This window comes from Phaethon aethereus, assembly GCF_964289735.1.
Source record: "Phaethon aethereus genome assembly, chromosome: 23".
Lineage (NCBI taxonomy): Eukaryota > Metazoa > Chordata > Aves > Phaethontiformes > Phaethontidae > Phaethon > Phaethon aethereus.
The window spans coordinates 1,296,730-1,322,364 of NC_138599.1; the positions used below are offsets into that span (position 1 = coordinate 1,296,730).

The window sequence follows — 25,635 nt, forward strand, 5'->3', positions numbered from 1 at the left end:
CTCATGCTCACAGAACATGCATTCTCCCTACAGGATGGGGGCTGAAAAGCAAAAGTGCATTACAAAAGTATGCTGCATGCCTGGGGATCTCCCATTTACACTGAGCTGACTGGACATATTGCAGAAATCTGCCTATTCCACCTATAAAATGTGAGATGATTGAAGAAACCCCCTTGTGATGTCGCTACCTGGCTTACTGATAGCAGACAGCTCCAAGCATGGCAGACTTCTGCTGTATAATCATTTTACAAACACTTATCTGCTTAGAATTCACTCTGCTGCAGAAGGAGGGATGCAGGATCTTATGCTTTTGCTCTACGGTGCGACAATGCTGACTGAGTACGTCCGAGCCAGAGGGCACCTTATTCATCCCAGCAGTGAGAGTATCAAATACTGCAAGTGGAGCCCCTAGAGGGCAGAAGAGAAGTAACTTAAATTTTCACCCTTATGCTTTACTCTCCTTGAGAAATGGCATGGATTTTGCTCAAAGATGTAAAGTTTACAGGTTTCAGCCACCCTATATACTTTGTTAGAACTTGACCACTTCCACTGATTTATCCTTCACCCATAGGATACTCTTCAGCAAAGGAAAAAAATATACCAAATAGGTGCTTTACCTATGAGAAAAGCTAATAGATGCACATGGTACACTGCCTGCTTCTTGCAATTTAGACTATTTTTGAGCAAACCTTCTCTGGAGCTGAATTCAAGAGAGCTCATGAAGTTTTGTATTTTAAAAGGCAACTCATCTGCTCTGTGAAGGCTCTTCCAAAGGCGCCATTGCCCAGAAATGATGAGCTGTGAATTAGATAGCCTTCAATCCCTCTAGTAGCTTTTAGAAAACTAGGTCTACTTCTCCTCTCATGTCTTCTGTTGCTCTGGGGATTTACTTTTTCTTTCCATTAAGTCTTCTTTATCTTTGCAACCACAGAGCTGCACAAGAAAACCCCAGCCCGACTCAACCTCTTCATCACTCATCCATTCAGATCCCTTCCCACATTCCTTATGACTGGCTTCTCAAGAAACAATAATGACATCAGGAAAGTCTCCTGCTGCACTGGTTTGCCTACTATCAGATTTTAGGCCGGGAACATCTTGCTGGCCAGTATGAGACCCAAGACACTGGGACTAGGTGGCTCCAGCCTTACAGCTCCTATCTTTCTAGGAAGCAGCACAATAATTTTGCTGCTTTCTAGGAGGGCTACCCAATTGCTGCACTGTACTGGATTACAGTGCAGGTCCCAGGAGTCATCCGAGAGTTACCGCATGGTCTTTCTTTTCCAGCAACCCAGTTTGTAACTTTCAGAAAGGAAGAAGCCAACGCTTTGCTCTGATAAGAATAGAGGATCGTACAGGCATGAAGTGAGGTGTTATTTATGACGGCACTGCCCTGTCAGGGTACACATCACTGGTAGTCCAGTGTTAAGCTCAGAGATCCATTCTTTGGGCTTCAGATGTAACTCACAATGAAACTGACCAACTGTACTTCAAACAAGGAACTGTTCTGCAGGCTCCTAAAGCCTCAGTCACTACCTGTTAGCTCCTACACATGATGTGAGGGTAGCCGAGGACAGTGTTCTGAGCCATTACATTCTCAAATTATTTTTTATCCACTCCTGCTAAGCCATTAGCACCAATAATCTCCTGCTTCAGGGAAGCAGTAAATGTTTCTGGGTATTCTTTCACCGTTGTTTAATTTATATACAAAGTGCTTCCTTGATCTAATGCTAGTCTGATGTAGTTGGATTTCAGAAGCAGCTAAGTGTTTTTAATTATCCGGTTTTCAGAGAGCACCGCAAGCACCAGGACTGGATGCAGCTGTAGTGAAAACTTGAGGTGGGGAAAAAGGAGAATACGAAAAAGCAGCACAAACTTTTCCCTAGTCACAGGGAAACAACAGTAGTGCAAATGACAGAGACTTTTTAATCACATCTCTTCTCTGCTCCCATCAAATGTGTTCCCTCTGCCCACCTATGAAAAGCAGCTCAAACCGGTTACCAGACAACTGCAGTACTTTAGACTATGAGCTTAAATCCTTGCCCAGCTGGCACCGAAGAAAGATTCTGCATCCATGCTGTACTTAGAGAATACAACTACAATCTACGGTAATTTCTACAACACATGAACAAGGAAGCAGCTGATTTCTGCAATCTTTGACCAGCATGTAAATAGGAGTAGATGGTGACCTACAGTGTCACAATTTGAAACAAACAACAGCCATACTTATGGGAAAGTCTCCACGAGTGGCAAATATACACAAGGTGAGAAAGAATAGGTAGGGAGTATTCAGAATGCACACAAGAGAAGCAAACATCAACAACCAAAAATAAGGAACAAAACAGAAGAACATGCAAAAATGAGACAACCAAGTCTTCAGTCCTCCTGGATTGTGACCAGAGAGGGAAGAGACTAGAGGAAGAGGGGCTGCTTCCATGCATGCAGTCATGTGGGAAGGTTACTGGTGTTAGTTTTGTCTTCCTGGCAAACCCCAGCCTAAATCCTGGTGGGTGTCCAAGAAAATAAGGTGATGTCAGAATTCATAGACTGACAAAAGCCAATTGCTTCCTAGTTTTCAAAATATTTGTTTAGTTGGGGAAGTAGAAAAGCAGGAGGTTCCTTCCCTCCCTCCCTCCCCACCTTTAGATTATGCACAGAGTATTCAGTGAAGTTGTAAAAATCACAATGTTGCAGAAATTGTTTTCACTACTGCACACTTTACTTGGAGACTAATTTAATCTCCATAAGCCACAAGGGTCAATCATTTGCTTCTTGATTTCATGGAGATCACCAGCTACTGTAGCTGTTGCTGGTAAATGAGTTCAGATTAAATCCCTTGCCAGGCTCTGAGATACTGTGTGGGAGGAATGAGGTCCTCTGGCAAGAAAGATTCAACAGCACTTCTGATGCAAATTGTTGAAGTCTAGCTCCCATCATGTACTCTGTGTGTGCCTATATATACTACTTTATACAAACACAGTTCCCACTCTATTTATGTTTAAATTTTACTCACGATAGAAAAATTTCTTTCTTAAATCATAATGTGATGTGCTTACCAATAACTAAGTTTCAGAGACAGGGAATTTCGGATCCTTTTGATAGGCTACTAAATAGGTATAGTGTGAATGTGTGTGTGCGCGCATGTATACATATATACACATAGGTATACTGCATAGGGTCAAAACGTTGCTAAAGCAACAGGAGATATGGTGTTCACATTATTGGAGCACCTTACCCACTATCTCCCATCAACTAGCAGTCTGTAGCTGGCACACTGGTACCCTGAAAGGCAAAAGGATTTTTGCCATTGGTGTTAATGCCAGAGAGAGTTTTAGAATCTTACTAGGATGCTGGCTTTGGATTCTGGTAGCGACAGAAGCAAATGACTGAGCCACATGATTTCTGATTTTTTTTTTTCTCCTTCCCCCCCTCCAAGTTTTCTCAAGCTCACTGTGGAAGACTGAAGTTGAGCTCTTCACATGCAGACAGTGTCAACTGACTTCTCCAAAAGGCCTGTAGAAGGATTTTGGAGTGATGGAATTTGGAGATCCCTGGTCACTGACCAGAGGGGAATCCTTACCCGAAACCTAGGCAACCAATCAGAACAAAGTATTTTACCTTCTGTTCACCAGCGTGGACGACATCATCAGCACCATGCAAGCCACATGACAAAGTCACATGATACGCACGCACATGATTGGTTGAAAGGAAAGTGGAGGAGGTCACATGGAAAATACAAAAAAATTAAAAAACTGATGTAAACAATGGGCAAGGGAAAAATCAACAACAGAATTACAGACTAAATAAAAGAGAAACAAAATTAAATTAGCCAGCATATATCAGAAACAATGGGGAAGACAGTAAAATCGCCTGGAAATATAAGAATATTAAACCATAGAAAGCACTGAGTCAGGACCTTGTGAGTGTTAGGCACAGCCGCATCACTGCTTATTAATACCAAGTCAAAGAAGAAACAAAAATTATTGCAGAGTGTGTGCCAGAACGTGGACAGCTGAAGGAATCCACAAGACTGTTGGATACAAGACTGTTGGAAAGAAAAAGGGAATACGTTGTTATTCAGAAACAGTCCAGGCAGAAGAGGTGAAATGGTCAAAATGATAGCCCACACAGTTCAGCGAAGACAAACGTTGGCATTTCATATTGACGTATTCTCCCCTCTGCAGAAACAAGTATCTTCCTAAATATCAACAACAACCATAACAACAACTGAAAAAGAGAAAAACCTACTATGCGTATACATTTCCAAAGACAAAACTTTCGATCAAAGGGCTGCAACCAGAATTTGGTCAGACTGACAGTTATCACTCAGAGTGCACGAACTCCGTCCAACACATTCAGCCTGAAGATTCAAGGAATGGCATGAGTCACATACAATGAATTACACTGATCATTTCATGTGTGCAAGGGCTTTTTCTGTCAACAAGGAGAAGAATGAAGTGCTCTGCACTGGAAATTAATTACAAAGATGGCATGAGGAAGACAGCTACTGCTGAAAGAGACGAAAAAGTGCACACACTATATGACAGAGGAATGGAAAAAAAAATAAATTTGTTGGACTGGAGGACACCACTAACTCCATGCTCTGCTTCTCTTCCTAAAATGACTATCTACTTTATAACTTGCATTTTTCATGATCATTCCTCTGTCTCATCTTAATGACGCTACTTCACAGTGCTCTGATACTTCCCTGTGAATTTGGTGTAAAGAGAATTAAACTCTTAAATCTTTTGGGTGCTTGTATCTGAAAAGATTAAGGGCATACCATTACTGGGGAAAGAACTGATGGTACAAAATATAAAACCAATTTGTTACATTTAAGCTTTCAATCCATTGTCTCTAGTTATAAACATAGACTCATGGAACTCTAGGCAGGTGCATCGTGAAGGAGGGACGTTTAAGAGTTACTGCGAGATTGCCTGAAAGGCATTCCACATCTTCTGCTCATGAGGAAACATATTTACAAATCCCCAGTAAGGGTAATACAATACGAGATTTAAAAACAGGCAAGAGAGGTTGCCTTTGAGATCACTTCCTCCTGAGAGAAAGCTTTAGTTAAAGATCAAGAGCAAAATTAGCAGTATAAATATAACCAAAAGCTACTTTGGATGCAGCTTCTAAGATGCAGGATACATTTGGAAATACTGTCTTTACCTTAAAACCTTGAAATTCATCCTATTGTCATGGGTGGAAGTCAGGCAGTCAGAACACTGACTGTCTTGGATCTTGCAAAAGGAACGAGGCCCTAGTACACACATAGGCTTCTATTCACAGGCAGTATGTACGTGAATCTGAAAACATAAGGGCTTTCATAGCCAGCTCCGTCTCTCTCAGGACTACTGGACCAAAGAGCCTCATAAAATTGTCTTTTATAGCTGCTGTTATTATCAGGGCTTGTTAAGAGATATGGACCACTGAGCAGCTTACTGGCAGAATATATTTTTAAAAAGCACGAGAAGGAGAGATGCAGCTTTGTCTGTTCTGTGAAAATCTTCTCCCTAACTCCATAGCTAACTAGATCTTAGATTAGGCTTATCTCTGAACATTAAATTCCTTTGGAGACAGGGACCTCAGCATTGTTTGCGTTGAGGCACTGCAATAGTAGCTCTTGGACTCTGGTTGGACACAGGCAGTGGCTGAGAATATACACATCTGTAATTACTTCCTGACAAGTCTGGAATGAGTGAAAAGGAAAGGAAAATGAAAAGGACTGTGAAAGACAAATTAATTAATGAACAGCTGCTATCAAACTTCCACTTCTTATGTAAATAGTCTTCCCCCCCATCTATCATCTTATAACAAATTCTTGGTGGCCATGCCCATTTCTTGGGGAAAGAAATTCTGAAGCAAAAAGAGTCACCAGCTCCTTGGTATGCCCATGTGACCTTTTTCCCAAGACTGCAACCTATTATTGAATTGACTGGATGCACTGTGAAAGATAACACAGATTTTATTAAAAAAAAAAACCCAAAACCAACAAAAAAACCCAAACCAACACTTGGCTTTCCACCTGCATGTCTCTTGCTCAGTGTCCTCCACCTCTTTCATCCCACAACCTTTGAATTTTTTGGTCAGTATCTAGTAAATAGGACAAAAGTTCCTACAGATTCTGGAAAACCAGAAGACTAAATAGAAGAAAGACCCAAATTAGTACCTCAACTGAAAAACCCCACCCCTTTTCAAGTAACCTCAAACACTGCTAGGCAAAACAGATTCCACAGCAGAGAGGGCTGCAAGAAAAGCTTCGTTATTGCCACTGATACAGAACTATTTACCCAAGCAACCTAAGAGGATTAAGTCAAAGGAGCTACATGTTTCTAAACCTGTTACATGACTATAGACATCTGCCATATGTTACTGATCACATGAAGTCAAAAATCCACTCAAGTCAGTGAAGAAACTCTCTTCAGCTTCACTGGGTTTCAATTAGATCCATTGTTCCATAGACAAATGTGTCTACTATTTGCATAAATTGACTATGTACACAAATGACAATGAGGCAGTAAGAGGTCAGATCTCCTTCTGTTCAGTGTAAGAGCCTGAACTTCGATGTAGGTAAAAACTGGAAATTCCACCCTTAAAAAAAGCAAAACATCCCCCTCTTCAAATACCCCTCTCCACACCACCCCCCACCCTCCGCCCCAAAAGCATGGCAAATGTTTACATGAACTCTCTCTTAGTATCTTTGTGGGGTAAAGAGACACATTCTTTTTAAGGAACAAAGAATGTTCTGCAAAACATCAACACAGCATTTTCCATCACAAGTGAAGCTATCTCCTAGCCCCACATATGAACAGCTATAATGGAGTCTCTGCCTCCTAAGAAATAAAATAAAATAAAAGGTTATTAGTAGACCTGCTGGTTGTCACCTTTCCCCTGCCCTTCACCCTCTTCACCCCACCCGCCAAATGTGATTCAAATTAGAAGTTCTCTTCAGCAATACTGAACCACTACCACTTCAGATGCATCAGGAATTATGGTTTGGCATGTTGTATGCATGAAAAATACTGCTGGAAGGAAAGAATTTGTTGTGGTCACTGGCAGATAAAAGGACACATCATGCAATGTGTAAGACCATGGAATGTGCCAGTCATAAATGAAGTAATTTTTTTTTTTTTAATTCCTTTGAGAGTTCTAGACTAGCTGTACTATCCTCTACCTCCATCCCAAACACCAAAATAATCAAGAACTTCATGCTTTTAGTATTTGCCGTTTAGAAGTGATGAACCATGTCTAACCCACTGCAGGTAAACACAGAGGTCTTTATCTTAAAGACCATATTCACAGAAACACATACATTTTATTATTGTAAATCAAAAGAAAAGCATTTGGCTTTGTAGAAATGATTAGTTGTTCAAAACACACATATGCACCATGTAAACCTATGCTTTCCTTAAGTTTCTCTTCGTCTTCCCGGACTGTGTTGCAAATATTTGCTTGGCTTTCATACTGGCATGTGACTGGCTATAAATCTCCTACGAGCAGGGATTAAAATCACACATTTGATAAATCCACTCAGTATCAGGAAGGTGTGTCACTGAACTCTTTAACAGCTAGTCTAAAACAGACATTTCAAAATGGTTCTTTTGTATACACATCAACTAATGCAGGTTTCACTTATTTTTCCTTAGACTAGTCAGATCCAGTGTGGAAGCATCTGCATACCTGACTCAGTCTCACTAGGAATGGCTATCTAACCAACAAGGTACTGAGCAAGAACTGAGGGAATCTAAATCGAATTCCCATTTCAGATATGGACTTCTTGTGAAGTCTTAGACCTCTTTTAATGCAGGCAGGGCATCAGTGGCAAGATGCGGCACTGCTCCCTCTCCCCACAGTCCTCTCTCCTGTAGGATATTCTACCTCTTCATTTGCATCTTCTTTCAACATCCAACATCCATAGTTGTAATATCAACTGTATCTCCCTAAATTCACAGAAAATAGAGCAAGGCAGGGTAGCAAGATGTTTATTTAGTCCAAGCCCTTTTTGCAAAGGCAGCTTTAACAGTAAAATCACTAATGGAAAATGTGAAAGGAAAACATTCCTTTTGGAAATGACCATTTACATTTCCTTTTTTCCCCCTCTCTCTCCCCCTCCATGTTTCTTCTAAATCTCGTATTTCCATTTTTTACTACATGCTTGGTAGGACGACAGGAAGAGAAGGAAGAGTAGTACCATGCTGGGTTCTTAACAGCTACATGCTCACCCAACACATTAATGCCAAATTATTGGTTAACAGACATTAAAATAATCCATTATATCGCTTTAATTCCCTCAGGAAAAGGGTTACAGCATAACAAATAGCACTCTGGACCAGCAGTTCCCATTTACTCACTTGGTGGCTCTGAGCTTTCGGATTCAGCAAGAGGCTGAGTTGCTATGGAAACACGAAGGATAGATAGGACATGTAAAGGTAAGGCATACCATGTAAGTAAGTTATAAAAGGCAGGGGCAGGGGTGATAGAAAGGAAAGAGAGGAGGTCTAATGAAGGAAGAGCGAGAATGACACTGAATCCTTATGGCAGATGTGTATTACCTGAAAAGGCTGCAAAAACTGTGTTGTGCTTCTGCAGTTTTCCGACCCGTCTCCACAGGGAGAGTTAAGCTGCCAGATGCAGGCCCCTCCAGGTGGCAGGGAAGCCAGCCTGCACTGCATGGTTCCTGCAGCAAGCTACGGCTCCAAAGGTATTTGGATATATAAATTTGATATTTTTTCATCTTGAAGAGTTTTGAAGCTCTGAATCCAATTTCAGAGACAACTGCAGCATTTTTGCCTACTTTCGGCCCAAATAGCAACCTAGGTTCACATGTTGCTAGCTCATTAAGTACTGGAATTTCTGGGAGGCCCTCTAGAGAAGCACACCATTGCTAGCTTTTGCCCAACTATAGAAGACAAAAGAGCAAGGACTAATGAGAACCCACCCTCCTGATACACGGTTCTTTCTCACCTCCATGCACTAGGGCCAGGGTACAGGCAAAGAAGAGGAAAAATATCTAACAGCCCAACAAGGTGTGAGCACCCTTGAGAAATCAGGCAGTTTTGAGAGAAGCCAACAGACTGAAAGCCCCTTGGGAATGCTGCTAAGTACTCCACTCCCAAGAGCAAAGGCAGACTGTACAAGCAGTGAATACAAGGATTTACCAGGACAGAAGGACAAAAGAATATCTCTAGTTCTGAACATCATGGGAAGAATGCAGCATGAGACACACAAGCTATGAGGGGTTTCTCTACTATTCTACGTGACATCTTTAAAAACAAAAGAATTGTCACTGTCATGTCTTCATGACCATGCAGAGAACTACAGCTACAGAGAGGGGTAAGGCTGGAGAGTGGCCCTGCAGAAAGAGATCTGGGGGTCTGGGTTGATGGCAAGTTGGATATGAGTCAAGAGTATGCCCTGGCAGCGAAAAGGGCCAACCATGTCCTGGAGTGCATCAAGCACAGCATAGCTAGCCAGTCAAGGTGGGGTGACTATCCCACTTAGACCGCACTGTGGCCCCACCTGCAGTACTGTGTGCAGTTTTAGGCAGCTCAATATAAGGACATCAAACTATTAGAGTGTGTCCAGAGGAGAGTGACCAATATGGTGAAAGGTCTCAAGGGTGAGACTCACAAGGAACAGCTGAGGTCACTTGTTCAGCTTGGAGAAGAGAAGGCTGAGGGGTGACCTCATCGCGGTCTACAACTTCCTCAAGGTGGGCAGCAGAGGCAGAGGTGTTGATCTCCTCTCTCTGATGACCAGCAATAGGGCATGAGGAAATGGAATGAAGCTGTGTCAGAGGAAGTTCAGACTGCACATTAGGAAAAGGTGCTTTACCGAGAGGATGGTTGGTCACTGGAACAGGCTCCGCAGGGAAGCGGTCATGGCACCAAGCCTGTCAGAGTTCAAGGAGCATCTGGACAATGCTCTTAGTCACATGATTTAGTTTTAGGTAGCCCTGCGAGGAGCAAGGAGTTGGACTCGATGAACCTTATGGGTCCCTTTCAACTCGAGATATTCTATGATTCTATGAATTCTTTTTCCTCCCATGGTGATGTCAGTGCTGCTGGTGTGAGGGGAGAACAGAATAGACCCTCATGCAGTTTGCAGCCTAAATCTGATTATGCAGATTTAAAAAAATGATGAAGCATAATATAAAAGAAATGAGTTTTCTTCCACAGCTCCAGAAGGCGTTTTAGTAACAGGCTTAGGGAAGCACAAGCCATTCCCTGCTATCACTTGAGTTTCTTCCACTCTATTTAGCGGAGAAACTAAACTCCTTCTTTGCTGTGCTAAGTAGATTTCAGGAAATTTAGCTTCACACCACAAAAGCTATGCATATCCCATAAGACAATCTCAACAACGGAACACAAACGGGTCAAAAATCTTAATGGCAAAGGCCAGTGACAACAACCAGCTTTCAATGGGCAGGGTTTCACTTGGTATCTTTCTCTTGATCTCTCTCCTTCCATGATTCCAGCATACCTGAGAGCTGTCTGTGGCTTTTATCTGTCCTGGAGATCAAACTTATGCTTATCTGTAGCTCCTCTACCTGAAGATTCAGTTCTCACTCGGGGGGGTGGGGGGGAACAGGGGGAGAAGATACTGAAAAGAAGGAAAACACTCAAGTATGTTAAGCAGACTGCACCACACTCAGTGAGGAGATGCATGCAGAGCAAAGGGGAAAAAAAAGACAAGAGCCTCTTCTACCGTACTCACTCTCTGCTAAACGGGAGGTGGGTGCATCAGTACTTGCTAAAGAAAGAGAAAGGAAGGTGAGGAAGGTGAGGAGGAGAGTTGATTCCTGTTAAAAACTGCCAAAAGACAGAGAATTAAAAAACAAATTGGTCAGATTGTCAGATCAAGCCTCTCTGGACACAGAGCGCAAACAAAGTGTGTGCACTCTGCCAGACCTGCATTTTGGATCCTTTGTGAGTTCTTTCTTTAAACCAACTTTCTCACAACACAGGATCACTGAACACACATCACTCTTCACCAATGTTCCCAGGAGTTCAAACCAATACCATTTAAGGCTAGCAGAGATGCTGGGCAGCACTGTGTGCATGGCCACAAAACACTGGATACCTGACCATTGTTTTGGTGAAGGCCATTGCTAACTATCCTTATTGCCAGCTTAGGACATAGTGGAATTTGGAGATTATTTTAGTGTTGGTTTGTTGGTTTTTTTGGTTTTGTTTTTTGGTTTTTTTTTTTTTTTTTTTTTTTTGACATTAAGGTTTCTTGATATCAAAACCAAACACACACACTTGTGGTTTAACACACATTTGGGTCCCACCTGGACAACAGCAAGAAACAGCTGATGCTTATAAAGAAACTGCCCACAAGGTCTGTGTGCAGCCTTTGTCTCCAGTTTTATAAGGAAAAGGAAATGCAGGCAAACAGCACATTGTTGGGATGAAAATACAAACCCAGGTCAAGCTGGACAGATATCCTCCCAACCCCACAATTCTCAACTGTGCTAGTCGGTGCTAATCATCACTAATTACTTGGGCCTTCATGTGCCTTTAAGATAGAAAGAAACTACTATTTGCTTATTGAGGAAAAATTTTAAAAATCAAAATAACTACGGATGTGATCTTCAAATCACATCAGACTAGGAGACACCCAACTTTTTCCTTATTTTGACTTTGCCCACAAATGGGTAATATTGTGTGACTGGAATTCCAGCACAGATAAAAGAAGGCATTTCTGTTGTGCCAACAATCTCTTCACCGTTGCTGCAACCCAGTTCATGATCTGAGATGGGCTTTGAGAACCCCGGACAGCAGACAAAGAATTAGAGAACCAAATGCTCTGAAGCATGACAGCTGCAAGTCATAAATATGCTTAAAAGAGCATCACCAGAATTTAATTTGTAAGTGAAAACACTGTTATAGCCCACAAAGAAAGGAAAAAAAAAATGGAACTTACCCTACAAGGGAACAGAGTGAGAGACTACAGACTGTTTGATAGCCAATTGCCACATTTAAAAAAAAAAGAAAAAAAAAGAGGGGGTGGCAAAAATGCTACTACAAGTATGATGTAATGTTCTTCAAAGCCACATACCTGTCCCCAAGTGATGAACATAAGTCTTGGCAGACAGCTCTGTCAATGTGGCCGAAACAAAGCTTTTAATGTTCTTTTTCCTCTCTTCTTAATTGGATCTCTTCTCTTTTCCTGCAGTACTGATCCGCACAGAGACTGCATAACTAAGCCCTTATCCCCCTTGTGTATCATGACTACGTCCACTTCAGAAGGGCTTACCACATAATTTTGGCTAATAGTTATAATACTAACCACAATTAGCTTCTTATAAGGGATATATTACTTCTACTGAAATTAATAGGCTCCAAGCAATTTTAGGCAATGGACTGCACATATGTTCTGGAAACACATCTCCCAGTTGGGTCTTTAACTACTGCAATTTGCAGTTCTGTCTATCCATATGTCCATTCATTCATCCACCTCGACTACCGATCCATTCATCCTGCTAGTGGTCCAGTAAGTCCAGGCTTTCATATGATACAATCTTTAAGGAAAAATAGCACAAGCATGATTCACATCCTCTAATGAGGGTGGGGGGGGAAAAAAAAAAAAAAAGGTTTTTTCCTTTTTTTAGTTCAGCTTCAGAAATCTCAGAGAATGCAACAGCAGCTTCATAAAGCTTGCCCATGCAATCTTGCGAATAACAACAGTTCACCACAAGGACACATACTTTAATAAACAGAATAATGCTCACTTAGATAAAGAGGTTTCTTTTAGCTACCATTGATTTGAAAGGCACAAAGCTATGGAGCATGCAATGTTTCACTGAACCCAACTGACAATTAAACATATCCATCAAATCTCTCTAACTCATTTTGAGTTGGGAAGGGAAAACATGCATTTTCTTATTTAGTATGAGGTTTATTTATTTATTTGAGTATACAGTCTACACAAGTGCTAGAAGACTGTCCAAAGACTACTAATGACAAAAAGTATTAGTGAGAAGAGGCAAAAAATGTGATTTTTTTTTCTTGAAGTTTTAGCTTTCAACATTGTGGAGAAATTGAAAATTCTGAAGTTTTTCATTGGCTCTTAATTGGTCTAAACCAAATCTGCAACTCTCTCCTGTTTTTTTTTCCTGAATTATCTAAATTTTATTAAAATTTGAAAATTTTTAATTGATTAATCAATTCATAAACATTTAGCCTTCCACTACTCCACTCTTGTAATCAACAAGCCAACTATTATTATTATTAGACAATCACTAAGTTAAATATTTGAATTGCATGCTTTACAAGAAAGACAAAGATGTTAACCTCTTATTTTGTTCTAAAAAGAGCAGTATTACACATAGTAGGATGGCTATTCTAATGTCAGTCTTGTTAGGAAATGGACAGTACCAGTTACTTCATTTCTAAAGACCCTGAGAGCAAAAAGGTACTAGATTAAAAATTGATGTTATATATGTTAGAGGAACACTCTAGGAACATAAAAAGAGAGTGAAAGAAACACAGAGAGGCACTTACGTGAGTGAGGGATGCCTGAAGTTTTTCCATGGATGGAACACAGACAAAAAAAAAAAAAAAAGACAGAGATAGGAAAAAAAAAAAATGTAGAAGAGGTGATAAGAGGAGATAGAGAACATGGAGCTGGAAAATCAAAATACCACCAGCTGTCTCAAATCCAACCCTAGGGATTGGGGTAGGTTACAGGAGTTATCACAACAGAATGAACATTAATTGTGAGGGCTGGCTTACTGTACAGGACCTGGGATATCCCAGCAACAAGAGATGTGTACTCTCCCATACCACTCAGCAATTCTGGTGAGGCAGAAGCTGGCAGACAAAATCAAGACCATGCACAGCTCACAGGACCTCAGAGCATGCACATACATGGGCTAGGAATATTGCTAGCTCTGAATTCAGGAGAAGGTCCTGCATAGTGGTTTCAGAAGAGCTATGAAATAGGTACACAAGTACAGGTGTGATGGTGGGAAGAAGAATAGGCTGTAGATCTAAATGCAAGGGGAATGGGAAAGAAGAACGCCAGGGGTTGTGGGTGGTTGAATACAGATCCTAATACTTAGATGAGGCTGTGTACAAGGATAAGAATCCACCTCTCCCCTGCCTCCTTTTATCACATCTCTCCTACCCACTCTACTTCCCCCTCCTCCGCCTTGTTTCTCTCCTTCCCGACTTGAATACCTCTCTGGTTTTTAATTCTTGCCTCTTGTTCCTGGTTGAAACAGGAGGGCAAGTGTTATGCCACAGCAGAGCATCCTGCCATTGGAGTGGAAGATTACTCAAGCAAAGCAGACAAGAGGCTGTGGAAATCACTTTACAATGCTGCACAGCCATCTTAAAGCAGTGATTTGCAGAAAACATAAATCATAAATCATCCTCCTCCCACAGTTCATGGCTAGTCCTATGCTGAACCTCTTAATTTCTGATTTGAAAAAAAACCCTGCCTTGCAACAATGACACTACATTCTCCATCACCAATGTCCTTCTCAACTCACTGCTTTTTCTTATCAAAGCTCTCCATTGCATAGCCCCTTCTCTTTGACAATACCAAGTTTGTACTAGAAACTCAGGGCACAAACTAGTGCAAAGAAAGTAGTTCCTCTGCCTCCTACCTTCAAAGATTTTAAATTAGTAATGAAATTCCCTATAATCAAAAAGCACAACAAAAACAAATGGTGCAGCAAGGTCTGCAGGAGGAGAAGGTGTCATCCATGCATGGCAGAGATTCCCCAGAAAGATGCAAGGAAAGAGAACCAGAGAAGCAGAGGGAAGTCTCGGTTTTACTTACGAACTGGCTGTGTCTTGAAGTCGGATGGCAGGCTAATCTCACCCACGCCCTTGCCATTGACCGCAGATAGTCTCACAGTGTAGGCTGTTTCAGGTTTCAGGCCAGTGATAGTGATCATGCCCTCCGCATTTGCTGTCACAGAAACAAGGGAGGAAAAGTAAAGAAAGGCTCAGGCTTTAAGTTGACAATAAATACCATATTTCTATCGTATATTTCTGCCACGCTCACCCCATGCAACAGAGCTCTCTTCTGGGCCCAGCCTCACATAAACAGTGCAGACAAAAGAGGAATGTCAGAGCTACCACCTCTGTGTCAGCCATCTAATTAGAGGTGTATTGCCACAGCCTCTCTAGAGGGGATGTAGTGGAGTTCGTGGTAGACACCAGAGGGTATCAGCCTTCAGCCTGTGCAAAGGAGCTCCCTGAATAATGCTCTTCAGGACCACAGCCCCATTGTAGGCCTCTGACTGTCGTAGACATACCACCTGGAACTGCTCATCTGTTGGGCTGCGTGATCCAACTGAAAGCAAAGCCCTTAGCAGGAAAGAAACCCATCTTTCTCCTTCAGCAGTCTACAAGGAGGTCAGACACAATGTAAGAGATGGAAAGAACCTGCTGTGGGGTCATTGTGATATGAAGAAAGAAATAAGCTCTATTTTTCCTGCACAGACACAAAGGGAGAAATGAGAAAAATAAACCTGACTCTAGCTATGATCACATCACTCCAGTGAGGACCCAGAAGAATTTAAGTTCCAGCCAGGATTGGCAGTGGAAGATTCAGCTCTGAAATAGAACTCTTCTCTTCATAGACCTCTCAAATCAAAATTCCTTTGGTTTACTGGACTTAAGGATACATTTTAAGCAGTGTGTATTCCTATAGGTTGCTATAACCAGACAGGGTGCAATGGGAGTTAGACTTTCTTCTGGAATAGGAGTGTTTATCTTCCAAGAGGAACTGAAGGGTAACTAAAGGGGCTGACAGACAAGGTTTGAAAAGCCTTCCGTAGGAAGCGCACAGTCACTCCCCAGTCAGCAAGTGAAACCTCATTCGACACCAGACACAGGGTTCTGCACCTTATTCAGGCAGGACAGTACAAACAAGGAAGGGATACAACACAGTGCTACAACACACACTTTGTAGGTGGAGAAGGCTGGTGCCCTGTCACACACATAGAGCTATCAGCACAAAGGGGCCCTCATTTCCAACTGAAAATTCAAGGTCTTGCTTCAAAGCAAATGTTTAAGAACTTGTCCGAGGCCTTAATATAGGATTTGAAATTGCAAAGCTATGGAAGCCTCCACTCTGACTTTCCCCTAGAAGAAAGAAAGTCTTTTGGGATGCAGGTGGGGGAGGTAACATCTTGTTTTATCATCCTACCTTCTTTTGCATCATACAACCTTGAATGCCATTCTCCCTCACCCAGTGCCCTCCACTCTGCCTTGTATTTGAGGATGGGCACCCCGCCGGTAGCTTCAGGCTCATCAAACTCCACTTGGGCAGTACTGGAATAGGGCTCCACTCTGTCAATGGAAGGAGAGGACGGAGTATCTAGAGGAGGAAGGGAAAACAACCAGTGATACAGAAGACAGCGGGGAAACAAGCTCTGGTGCAAAGAAAACAGAAAACTGGGAAGATCAAACACACTCTTGTCGTGGCTTCACAAAGGACAGGAGATGGGTAGGCCTGAGGCTCCCTTCAGGAGCAGAAGGCCGTTAAGAGCGCTTTTAAGAATGCTTATTAGACAGTGCAGAGACCTTCATCTTGTCTCTCCTTTAAGAGGCTAGAGACACTTAGAGACACGTACCTTCTTCAAAACAGGACAACCAGAGCAGAGTAGCAGAAGCACCCTGGATGCTATTCTGTCCCTAAAGACTCTTCCACAGGGCATTCCAATACATAGCTTTACCATTCCCAAATCTGTCTCTATGGCATCCCTGAGAGGACACCAGAGGCCCTTCCAGTCTCTCATGCAGTCAGACCCTGGGCCTCTTTTGCTTGGTACACAGCGCTCTGAGGCCTCTATTTTGCACTACTGGTACTATTTAGGGATATTCTGAGAAGCACATGTGCACGCATATGCACATAAGCAATTGCTGTCAGAAATCAAAGATCACAGTTTTGTCAAAGTGTACTGGAAGCTCAGAAAAGAATGAGACCCTTCAAAAACAAGGAAACAGAGATACTGAGGATCTTGTTATCTACCACCCAACCCAATGCAAAAATCTACGAACAGCCTGAAAGTAGAAGCTGGCTCTCCCAGCTCTACCCCACCAACACAAACTAGAAAAGAACGCCCACTCTGTCACCTCAGCTCAAGGGCTGCATATGCATTTCCTTCTCTCCCTCCCTGGGATGCTTACCTGCCTGGACAAGAATGAACTCTGAGGACTCCTGGCCAATGCGGTTCACAGCAGTGCAGTTATAGTTCCCAAAGTCATTTTCAGAGTCTGGTGTCACCTGTGGAAGGAATGAAGGCTCATGCTCAGATCAGAAAACCCTTTACACTTTGAATGCACTCTGCATTTTGCTGGGGAGAAAAGCCACAACAAAGTACATGTGCTAACATTCTGAGGACTGTCCACAGAGGAGAGAACTGCAGTGGGCAGAAAGTCAAAGGCAAGGAGGAGGTGGTGTCTTCTATTACCTGATTTTTTTTTAGCATTTATGTGCCAGAAACACCACACAACTTCTTGTCTACCAACAGGGTGCTCTGACAAAAGACTTAACTCCTTCAACATCAGCAACATAAATTACTTGATAGCACTGAGCCTTCCTGTCTGCATATGCCTTCTCCCCTCCTTGCTTTTCCTCACCTCCAGGTAGCTTGCTGATGGAGTGTTGTAGATCTTGATGTTGCTGTAGTTTGAGCTGGGAAGCAGCTGTCCGTCCCGAAACCAGGAGATGACAGCACTAGGGTAAGCAAATACCTCACAGGTGATGTTCACTTGATTCCCTTCCCAGGTATAGACAGCCACAGGGCCCTGAAGCTTTGGGGCATCTGAAAGACAGACACATTTGTGAAGGTCACTTGAGCCAGAAAATCTCCTGAAGTAGCCCAGTCAGCTTCACTTTAAGGATCCCTTGGCTGGGGTCCAGTTTATTGTGGGGAAGGGAATCTAATATAGGAAACAAGAAGTGTCTTCTCATCTTGGGGGGACAGGCAGTGTCTTTTGCTGAAGGACATACGGAGAAAACCTACTCAGTCCCAAAGGCCGCTCCTAAGGCAGTGTGGGAGGAGAAGCAGACAGTATGCTATGCATCTATGCAAGTGCATACCAGGAAGTTCTAGGGAAGAACTCTGATGCACCCAACAAATGGGACGGCAGCAGATTCATGGCCCATAATCTTCCCAAGGCGCAGGCAGTACACCAGCTGGAGACAGCTAGGGCAAACATTTGCATGTATGCACACAGCAACATGTCTCCAACAAAATTATATCAAACTGAGTTGCTTCCCATGCCCTCTACCTAAACAACACACAATTCCCTAGCCATGGGTGCCTCAGTCTCATCACAGAAAAAGGAAATCAAAACAGTACCCTTCTAAACACATGAACACCCTCCCTGCCCCATCCCCCCACTTCTTACACTGCACTTCAAGGTACATGGCTTGGGAGTCCTGCCCGATGGTGTTGCTGGCTGTGCATACATATTCTCCGGCATCTGTGTACCGAATTTCTTTGAGAGTCAGGGATGATACTCGGGCATGGCTACGTACTACAATGCGTCCGTCCAAGGTCTGGCAGGAAAGGAAAAGAGAGTTAGAGGCTGAGCTCTGAGCCTGTGGTATGGGCTAAAGGGATGGGAATAAATGCAAGTCTACCTCACACCAACCCTGCAGTGCTCAGTACTTCAAAAGTGATCACCTGAGGCCAAGTGAAATAGTGGGCAGAGGGGCATTTCCAAAACAACAAGAAGATTCCTTGTTGCACAGGGCCAACTGCAGTGATGCAAAGCACTCAGGGGAAGGGAAAAAGTGAAATGAAGGACTGAAGTATCAGACGCTGCTACATGTCTGCAGACAGCTGGATAACATCAAGCTTCTTCCCAGAATGAGAATTGTCCATCTCTGGTCAGGTCTTATGGTTAGAGATCCAGGTCTGGTTAAAAATTTTTGCCACCATGCCTTTGTAGAAAACCTCTCCAACAGCTACTGTGTTTCTGCTCAGAGAATTCAGGCCTTCCTCTTCTCTGACTGATACTTGTTTTATTTCAATGTCCTTGAAATGGCATTACTAAGAAGAGATCCATACCCTAGAGTTGAATCAGGTAAAGTGAAAGCTCAGAACTTTCACATGGCACTGAAGAGAGCAAGGTACAGCGTGAACAGGGCAAGAAAAGTATGTTACCCTTCTAGAGACACCCCTGCTTTGAGGTCTTGTGATGCTCCAAGAAAATTCTAGAGCAATCTGCATTGACTATACACCAGTTTAGAAATTGCTCCCACATGCAAGAAAGTGTGGGGATGTCAATGACAGAGACAAAGAATGTAAAATCCATGCTACCATCTCCTCAAAGGAACTGCAGACACCCAGCAATCCCATCCTACATTGTTTTGTGGTATGTCGTCCCCCCCCCCCACCCAATTTGTGACCAAAGCTCAAGTGCTCTCTTAATACATGAAGCGCATAAGGCCATGGACTCCTTCCTCCACCCTGGTGCTTGTACTTCAGCTCGGAAGCTTTAAAGCACCAACTGTCATGTAAGTTTCCAAAGTGGCCCAAGCACGAGTGAACAAATTAGGTACCCTCATGGCTGTGCTTGCTGCTGCAGCCTGCCACACTTAATACAATTAATGTTCCAAGAGCATTAATTTTCTTGGAAGATACAGGACAAGTACTTGAGATAAGTAAAAACCCTGAGGATATTAGGCAGCCAAATGTACTGAGATGTAGCAGAAAATACATCTCTGGTATCTCAAGTGGTCAGATCCTCTGGGTCTGAAGCCTCTTTCTGTTCTGAGCTACTGGTCTCAATCTGAGACTGATGAAGTTTCTACAAGCAAATGTGATTACCTCTGTTCATTCTGAATATTAGTTAATTTGAGCTAGTCAAATTTTATTTGCACAAAAATAGTACCCTTTGATGACACAATTATATGCATTTTTCTTCTCTCTACCCTGCATGCAGGTCTACTGCAATCTCTGACCAATGCCACAAGCTACAAACTCCACTCCCTCTCCTGTGCTTAGTCCCTTCTGTTGATGGGAACAGTTCTTTATTTCATGTATACATGGTGTTGTGTGTACCATTTCCTAGAATGGGGGAACGATCCCTTAACAGGACATTAATCCATTGTGGTATCTTACACAACCAAATTCTACTTTTATTTTTCTTCTCGGGCTGACTATATTGTTATCCTTTTGTCAGAATTGTGATTTGACTCAAAAACCAAGCTCACTTCTAAAACTATTGCAGTAGGATCCATCAATATCAAGACTCCAGATCTGCAGAGGCTCCCAGCTTCTTTTAGCTCATGAGTTGGGTGAATATTCTAAATACTCGTCTCTATGACCCCATTGGCAGGCAAAAGTATAAACATGACAAAGTACAAACACATGATCATTACAGCAAAGGTAATTTTACATCCAGTGTCACCTGCCTTTTCCCCTCTTTGTCAAGATCTAATACAAACAAAAGAGTGGCAGGCAGTCATGGTAAAATGGTAACTTTACAAGTAATGCAACTGATTCTGAAGATGAAGCTCTGTCTCTTAATGCAAAAGGCACAACTAAAGAAAAAAAAAAAAGATCAGGAAAAATGCTCCAAAGAAAAATGTCTACCCAGGAAAATATGCTACTAGTTTTTTTTATTCATATTTGAGACCATCAGATACTAGCAGTTCCTGGCTATTAGAGACACAGGATAGGTAGAAACTTGTGAGATAGATGTAGATAGTTGTAATATTTGATTTCAAGAATTTTGGATAACAAAATGCTTCACATAATGGAGAGACAACCTGAGGGTCACTCATGCCACAGCAACCGCCACTCTACAGAAAAGGGTATGATGGTTCTCTATATCACCGATTACTACAACTTATCCTGAGATACATGCAGGTGTTCTCCAAATTCTGACAATGCCATGTGGCACATACTCACTATGTACAAAGCTGGCCTATATTTCAATATTTCAGTACCAAAGGGGAAAAGCAGAGACAAGTAGGAACTGCATTTACCCCCTTTTCCCCCCATCTTTTGGATTTTTCAGTCCTGTCACAAACAAGTATCCATGACTGAATTTCACACGGTCATGTCTTCCCACCCACTTTCCACATGGTGGACATCATTACAAAACAGCAATAGGAAATCCTGACCACAGCTACAAATTCCAGTGAAGGAAGATGAGTGGTCTCTCCTAGCACTGCACTAACCAGAACTCATCTGCAGCTCTTAGTATTTGTAACATTGCACTAATTCCCATTTACCAGAAAGGCATCACCAGTTTGTGGTGTAACTGAGGTGGAATTTGCTTGTAACTCAGTTTTTTAGCATCTGTTGGTGGTAATGTGTGCGTAGGGGGTTGGTAGCATATGCTGCTAATAAGACTTTCAACAATTCTCCAGTATATGCAGGACCAGAATGGTAACCTGAGACACTACAGACTGTGCATAGTGAGTAGAGCTGACTGTGGTTTAGAAGAAGCATCAGCCAACTACAACTGTCCTCCAAAGCAAGGAGAGCAAGTTTTAACACCCATATATGCTGCTATGACTGAAGGTCATAGAGACTTCCTCACTTTCAACTAGCTAATGCATTAGTAAGAGTGAAACACTTAATGCCAAGTATTCACTCAGCTTCCTAAGAACTGAACTCCCTGCTGCTGGAACACAGGGCTACAAGACCCCATGCTAGCTATTTTAAAGATAGGTCTATACAAGCTGAAACAATAAGCTTGAACAACATTCTCACAGAACCTCACTTAGATATTTTAAGACACAGACAGAGGAAGAAATGTAGAGACAGCAAGCTTAACAGTATTAATTAAGCTTATATTAATACAAAGCTTGAGACAGAGAGCACAGTGAAAACACGGGGCGAGGCGGGGGGGAGATGGAGACAGCTGTAATAGGAATTAACATGAGGCCTGAAGAGATGCAGCTACTCAAATTCCAAATTCTTCAACACAAACTAGTCTGAATATCCAATGCCTTCACTTGCCACAGTTCATCTATTCCAACAGATCATTTTGAAGTGAGAATGGGCAGTATCTTCCGAGTCCCATATGAAACAAAGGTGGATGACGCTTAAGTTAGAAGTTCACTTCGTTTAGGCCACACCAGTCTCTATAGTTTAAGACGGCTTAAAAATAAAAAACCATTCAGGATACCCAGAGCTTCCACAAAGTTGATCCTAAAAATACAAATACAAGTCACCCAGTTCTGATAACTAATTTTGTTCTCTACCTGAACCCTATTATTTGCTTGGAAACATACTTTCTGGTCCATTTTGAAGCAAGAATGCTACAAATCAGGTGCATGTAAAGGCAGGTTATTGTTATTATTATTAAAATACGGTACTCAATGTGAAATAAAACAGCAACAAACCACATTTGCACAAAACTGAATTACTGCATTATCCCACACCCCCTCACTAACCCTTGAAAACCAAAGACAAATAATAATTTATCAATTTGGAGATTTTCTGAAGAAATATAACTTATGAAAGATTTATCTGCATTGATTTTGAAACGGAACATGATGCAGTTGTCCTTTAAGAGAAGGTCAAATGTAAGAAGTACCATGAGCAAACAGATGAGTTGGCTGGAGCAGAAGAGGCTATCTTTGGAAAAAAAATTACGTTCCCAGAATACATGCTGTTGCTAATTATTAAACCTCTAGAAGAGAGATATGATTCACACTGGTAGTGTAGAAGAAAATGGTGAAAGCAATATTTGTCAGATTTTACATTCACTTTTATTTTTGTGGGTTTGTTTTTTTTTTTTAAAGTGACAACAAGAATTACTCACTCCCAACACAGCTAGTTTGCTCATCCAAAAACGCATTACTACATGCCAAGCGATTTCTAACTCTATAAGCTGTTTCTTTTATGCATTATTTAATTTGTTGGTATTATTAATGCTGGTTTAGTTGGCGTGTTTACTGGGCTAGAGATAATGTTAATCTGTAACGCTTACAAAAACCAAAACCAAAAAACTAAGAAGTTTGCTAAAGGTCTGGTAATCTTATACCTCTTGTTTCTCAGGCCGGGTCCACGAAGCCTGGAGAGAACAGATATAAAACAGAACAACAGAAAAAAAGCAATAAAAGTTTATCAAAGGTTGCTTTTAGGTATCATAGTGTATGCAGCATATAGCGTTCTGTGCACATGCAGGCTCCAAGCTGTATCTCTCAAGTGTGTGGGGTGATCACAATTTTAATTTCCCAATATAAACTCAATTTAGATTTGCATTCAAAATTTAATATCCTATAAATTGGTCTTAAAATGATTAAGCAAAGGCTAATGATACCTAAAGACTGCTTCTGGTTTTACATATTAAGTGACTATTTCCTTTGTCATAGCTCACCATTTCTAGAAACCTGTTCTCAGCATACTGGGGAAGTGATTCTGATGACCTAGGTCACTAAACAGCAAAGATAGTTACAGAACTGGTTTTCTAACACTGGTTTGTTAGCCACCTGCACACACCGATTAACATTAATACTCATATTGTTCATGTGATCATGCATTTGTATACATTTTTACATGCATACTGTGCCAGGAGTAGGAGATTTTGAGCTGTAGAGCACTGAAACAGTATGACCGCCCTGGAGGGGAGATAGCAGGGCAGAACCTTGCACCTCCAGTTGATAGCGTCCAGCTCATCATGCTTAGGGATGTGTGCACCAAATCCTGACTGGGCTTAGGACAACCAAACAGGCATCAGTGAAACATGCACAAGCCTTACCAATTAATACACATTTCCCGTTCAGAGAAAGCCACCAACAGCGCGGACCATATGTCATTGTGGTTCAGAAAGATCAAAGTTGCTGGGTTCTGTTTTTCCCCCTGTGATTTATCTTTCAAATGTTTTTCTCCTGCTCTTTATTTCAATTGCAACTTGATCCATTTCAGTTCAGGGGTCAAAAATCACCTGCTAATATCACAGCCATGATGGCATTATTGAATATGAGGCACAAGCATTGCTGATGTGTGGATAGAACAGCACACACAAGAGTGACATTACAGAAATGGAGATGAAAGCTTAGGAAATGTGAATTAAAAAAACCCCATAGTATTATTTCCACAGTGCTTCTAGGGAACATTGTGAGACTTAAGTATTAACATATGGTACAGCCAGCCTCATTTTGGGAAGTCCTGGATAAAAGCAAGTTATTTGCCTGTAACTAGAGGCCTGGGGTGAAGCCACTTGAAGAGAACCTCACCAACACCTGCATGGGCTAGGACACTCCCATCATCTGATGATTTCTCTGTTTATATATATCCTGTTGTACACAAGTTCCTAGAAAGCTGAACAGGCAACCATAATAATTCAGCATAATCCCTTTTTGATGTACCGGTCATTCTCTGTACCTGAGCAAGCCTGGCTAGCCAGGGAACTGCCTTGCTTACACCCATGCAAGTCCCCTTTCAATCCTATTCACTGAGTCTCTATGGTGTCAGCACAGAGGGATTAAAAAAATAATGGGGAGGGAGGGCAGGGAGAGATCTTTTTATTATCCTTTGGTGTTCAGTACCTGTCAACCTAAGGGAAGATGAAGGAGGAAAAAAGCCTGTTCCCACACTCCTAGAATTTGCTGTTTCGTTGTAATGGCACTCATGGGTATGGGGAAAGAAGGGCAGAACCACATTCTCCATCCTGGAGAATTTCATACTAAGTCTTCCTCACCAAGACAAAGAGATAAAAAAGCTCTACTCAGCACCATGCAGGAGACAAAGGAGGAATCAAAAGCTGCAGGGAACCTAGCACCTTCCCTTTGGAAGCAAGTTGTTAAATGGGAGCATCTTCAGTTACAAGGGCGCTCCTGGAAACTGCTAACATAGTATACTTCCCGAATCATTAAATCCAAAATATTCCCATGTACATCTCATGAGATATGAAGTAAACCACAAATTTAAGACAGGGAATTGTATTCAAGATATATTGTCCATTTAAAAAGAAAAAAAACCTCAGGAAATGAGTTAAATTTTGAAATGATAGATCTGCTGCATCAGATCTAGAAGCACTTTGCTGAAGGTACTGCAACAATGCTCATTTGCATCAGCAGAGTATTTGGCTCTGCGCTATTTCACTCAATCTTGTATTTCTTTTTACTCTTTAATTACTTTGCTGCTAAATTTTGACCTAGTGTGAACTGCGCCAGGGAATGAGTTCCTCTCATCTTCTGGTTATTGTGCCCTAGCATGCTGCTGCAACAGTGGCAGCCCAATGCCTATGTGCCAGCAAAGGGGCACTCCTTACCTTGCTGGAATTCAATCAAATTGTTTTCATCTAAAGATTTCTAAATTTTTAACAACTAATCTATTTGCTTTAACTGCCAAGAACATAGAGTTGATAGAGGCTACTGGTCAGCAACAGTAACACAGAAAATAAGTGGAAGGATGCATTGGACTGTTCTCAGGGTAGCACAATGCAGCAATGTAATTCACCTGTCAGAGGGGTGAGCAAAAAGCCATCTGTTACTCAGACAAGAAGACACCTACTAAAGGGGCCTCTCAAATTCTGATCCATTCAGAAGTCAGATTTCTGCATTTTCCTACTTTAGGAACAGGGAACCTTGTGGGACAGCCTTTGTGGAAAAGGTCCAATAACACTATACAGGTTAAACTGTAATTAGGATAAAGAAGGAAGAATATCAGAGCTGATCTCTTCCTCTGTTCTT

The 25,635-nt window shown here is 41.9% G+C and overlaps 1 protein-coding gene across 2 annotated transcripts in view; it reads right to left on the minus strand.

The window, feature by feature from the left end:
• The window catches only part of NCAM1 (neural cell adhesion molecule 1), a 154,868-nt gene that overhangs the window by 26,083 nt on the left and 103,150 nt on the right, over positions 1-25,635 (minus strand). The window contains exons 9-14 of one of the 2 annotated variants that reach the window (XM_082010008.1): positions 22,983-23,012; positions 18,381-18,531; positions 17,607-17,791; positions 17,154-17,250; positions 16,171-16,341; positions 14,794-14,925 (exon numbers count right to left, since the gene is read on the minus strand). In XM_082010008.1, coding sequence (XP_081866134.1) covers positions 14,794-14,925; positions 16,171-16,341; positions 17,154-17,250; positions 17,607-17,791; positions 18,381-18,531; positions 22,983-23,012 — 766 coding nt within the window. The remainder of the gene's footprint in view (positions 1-14,793; positions 14,926-16,170; positions 16,342-17,153; positions 17,251-17,606; positions 17,792-18,380; positions 18,532-22,982; positions 23,013-25,635) is intronic. The other variant, XM_082010007.1, reaches the window with a different exon arrangement.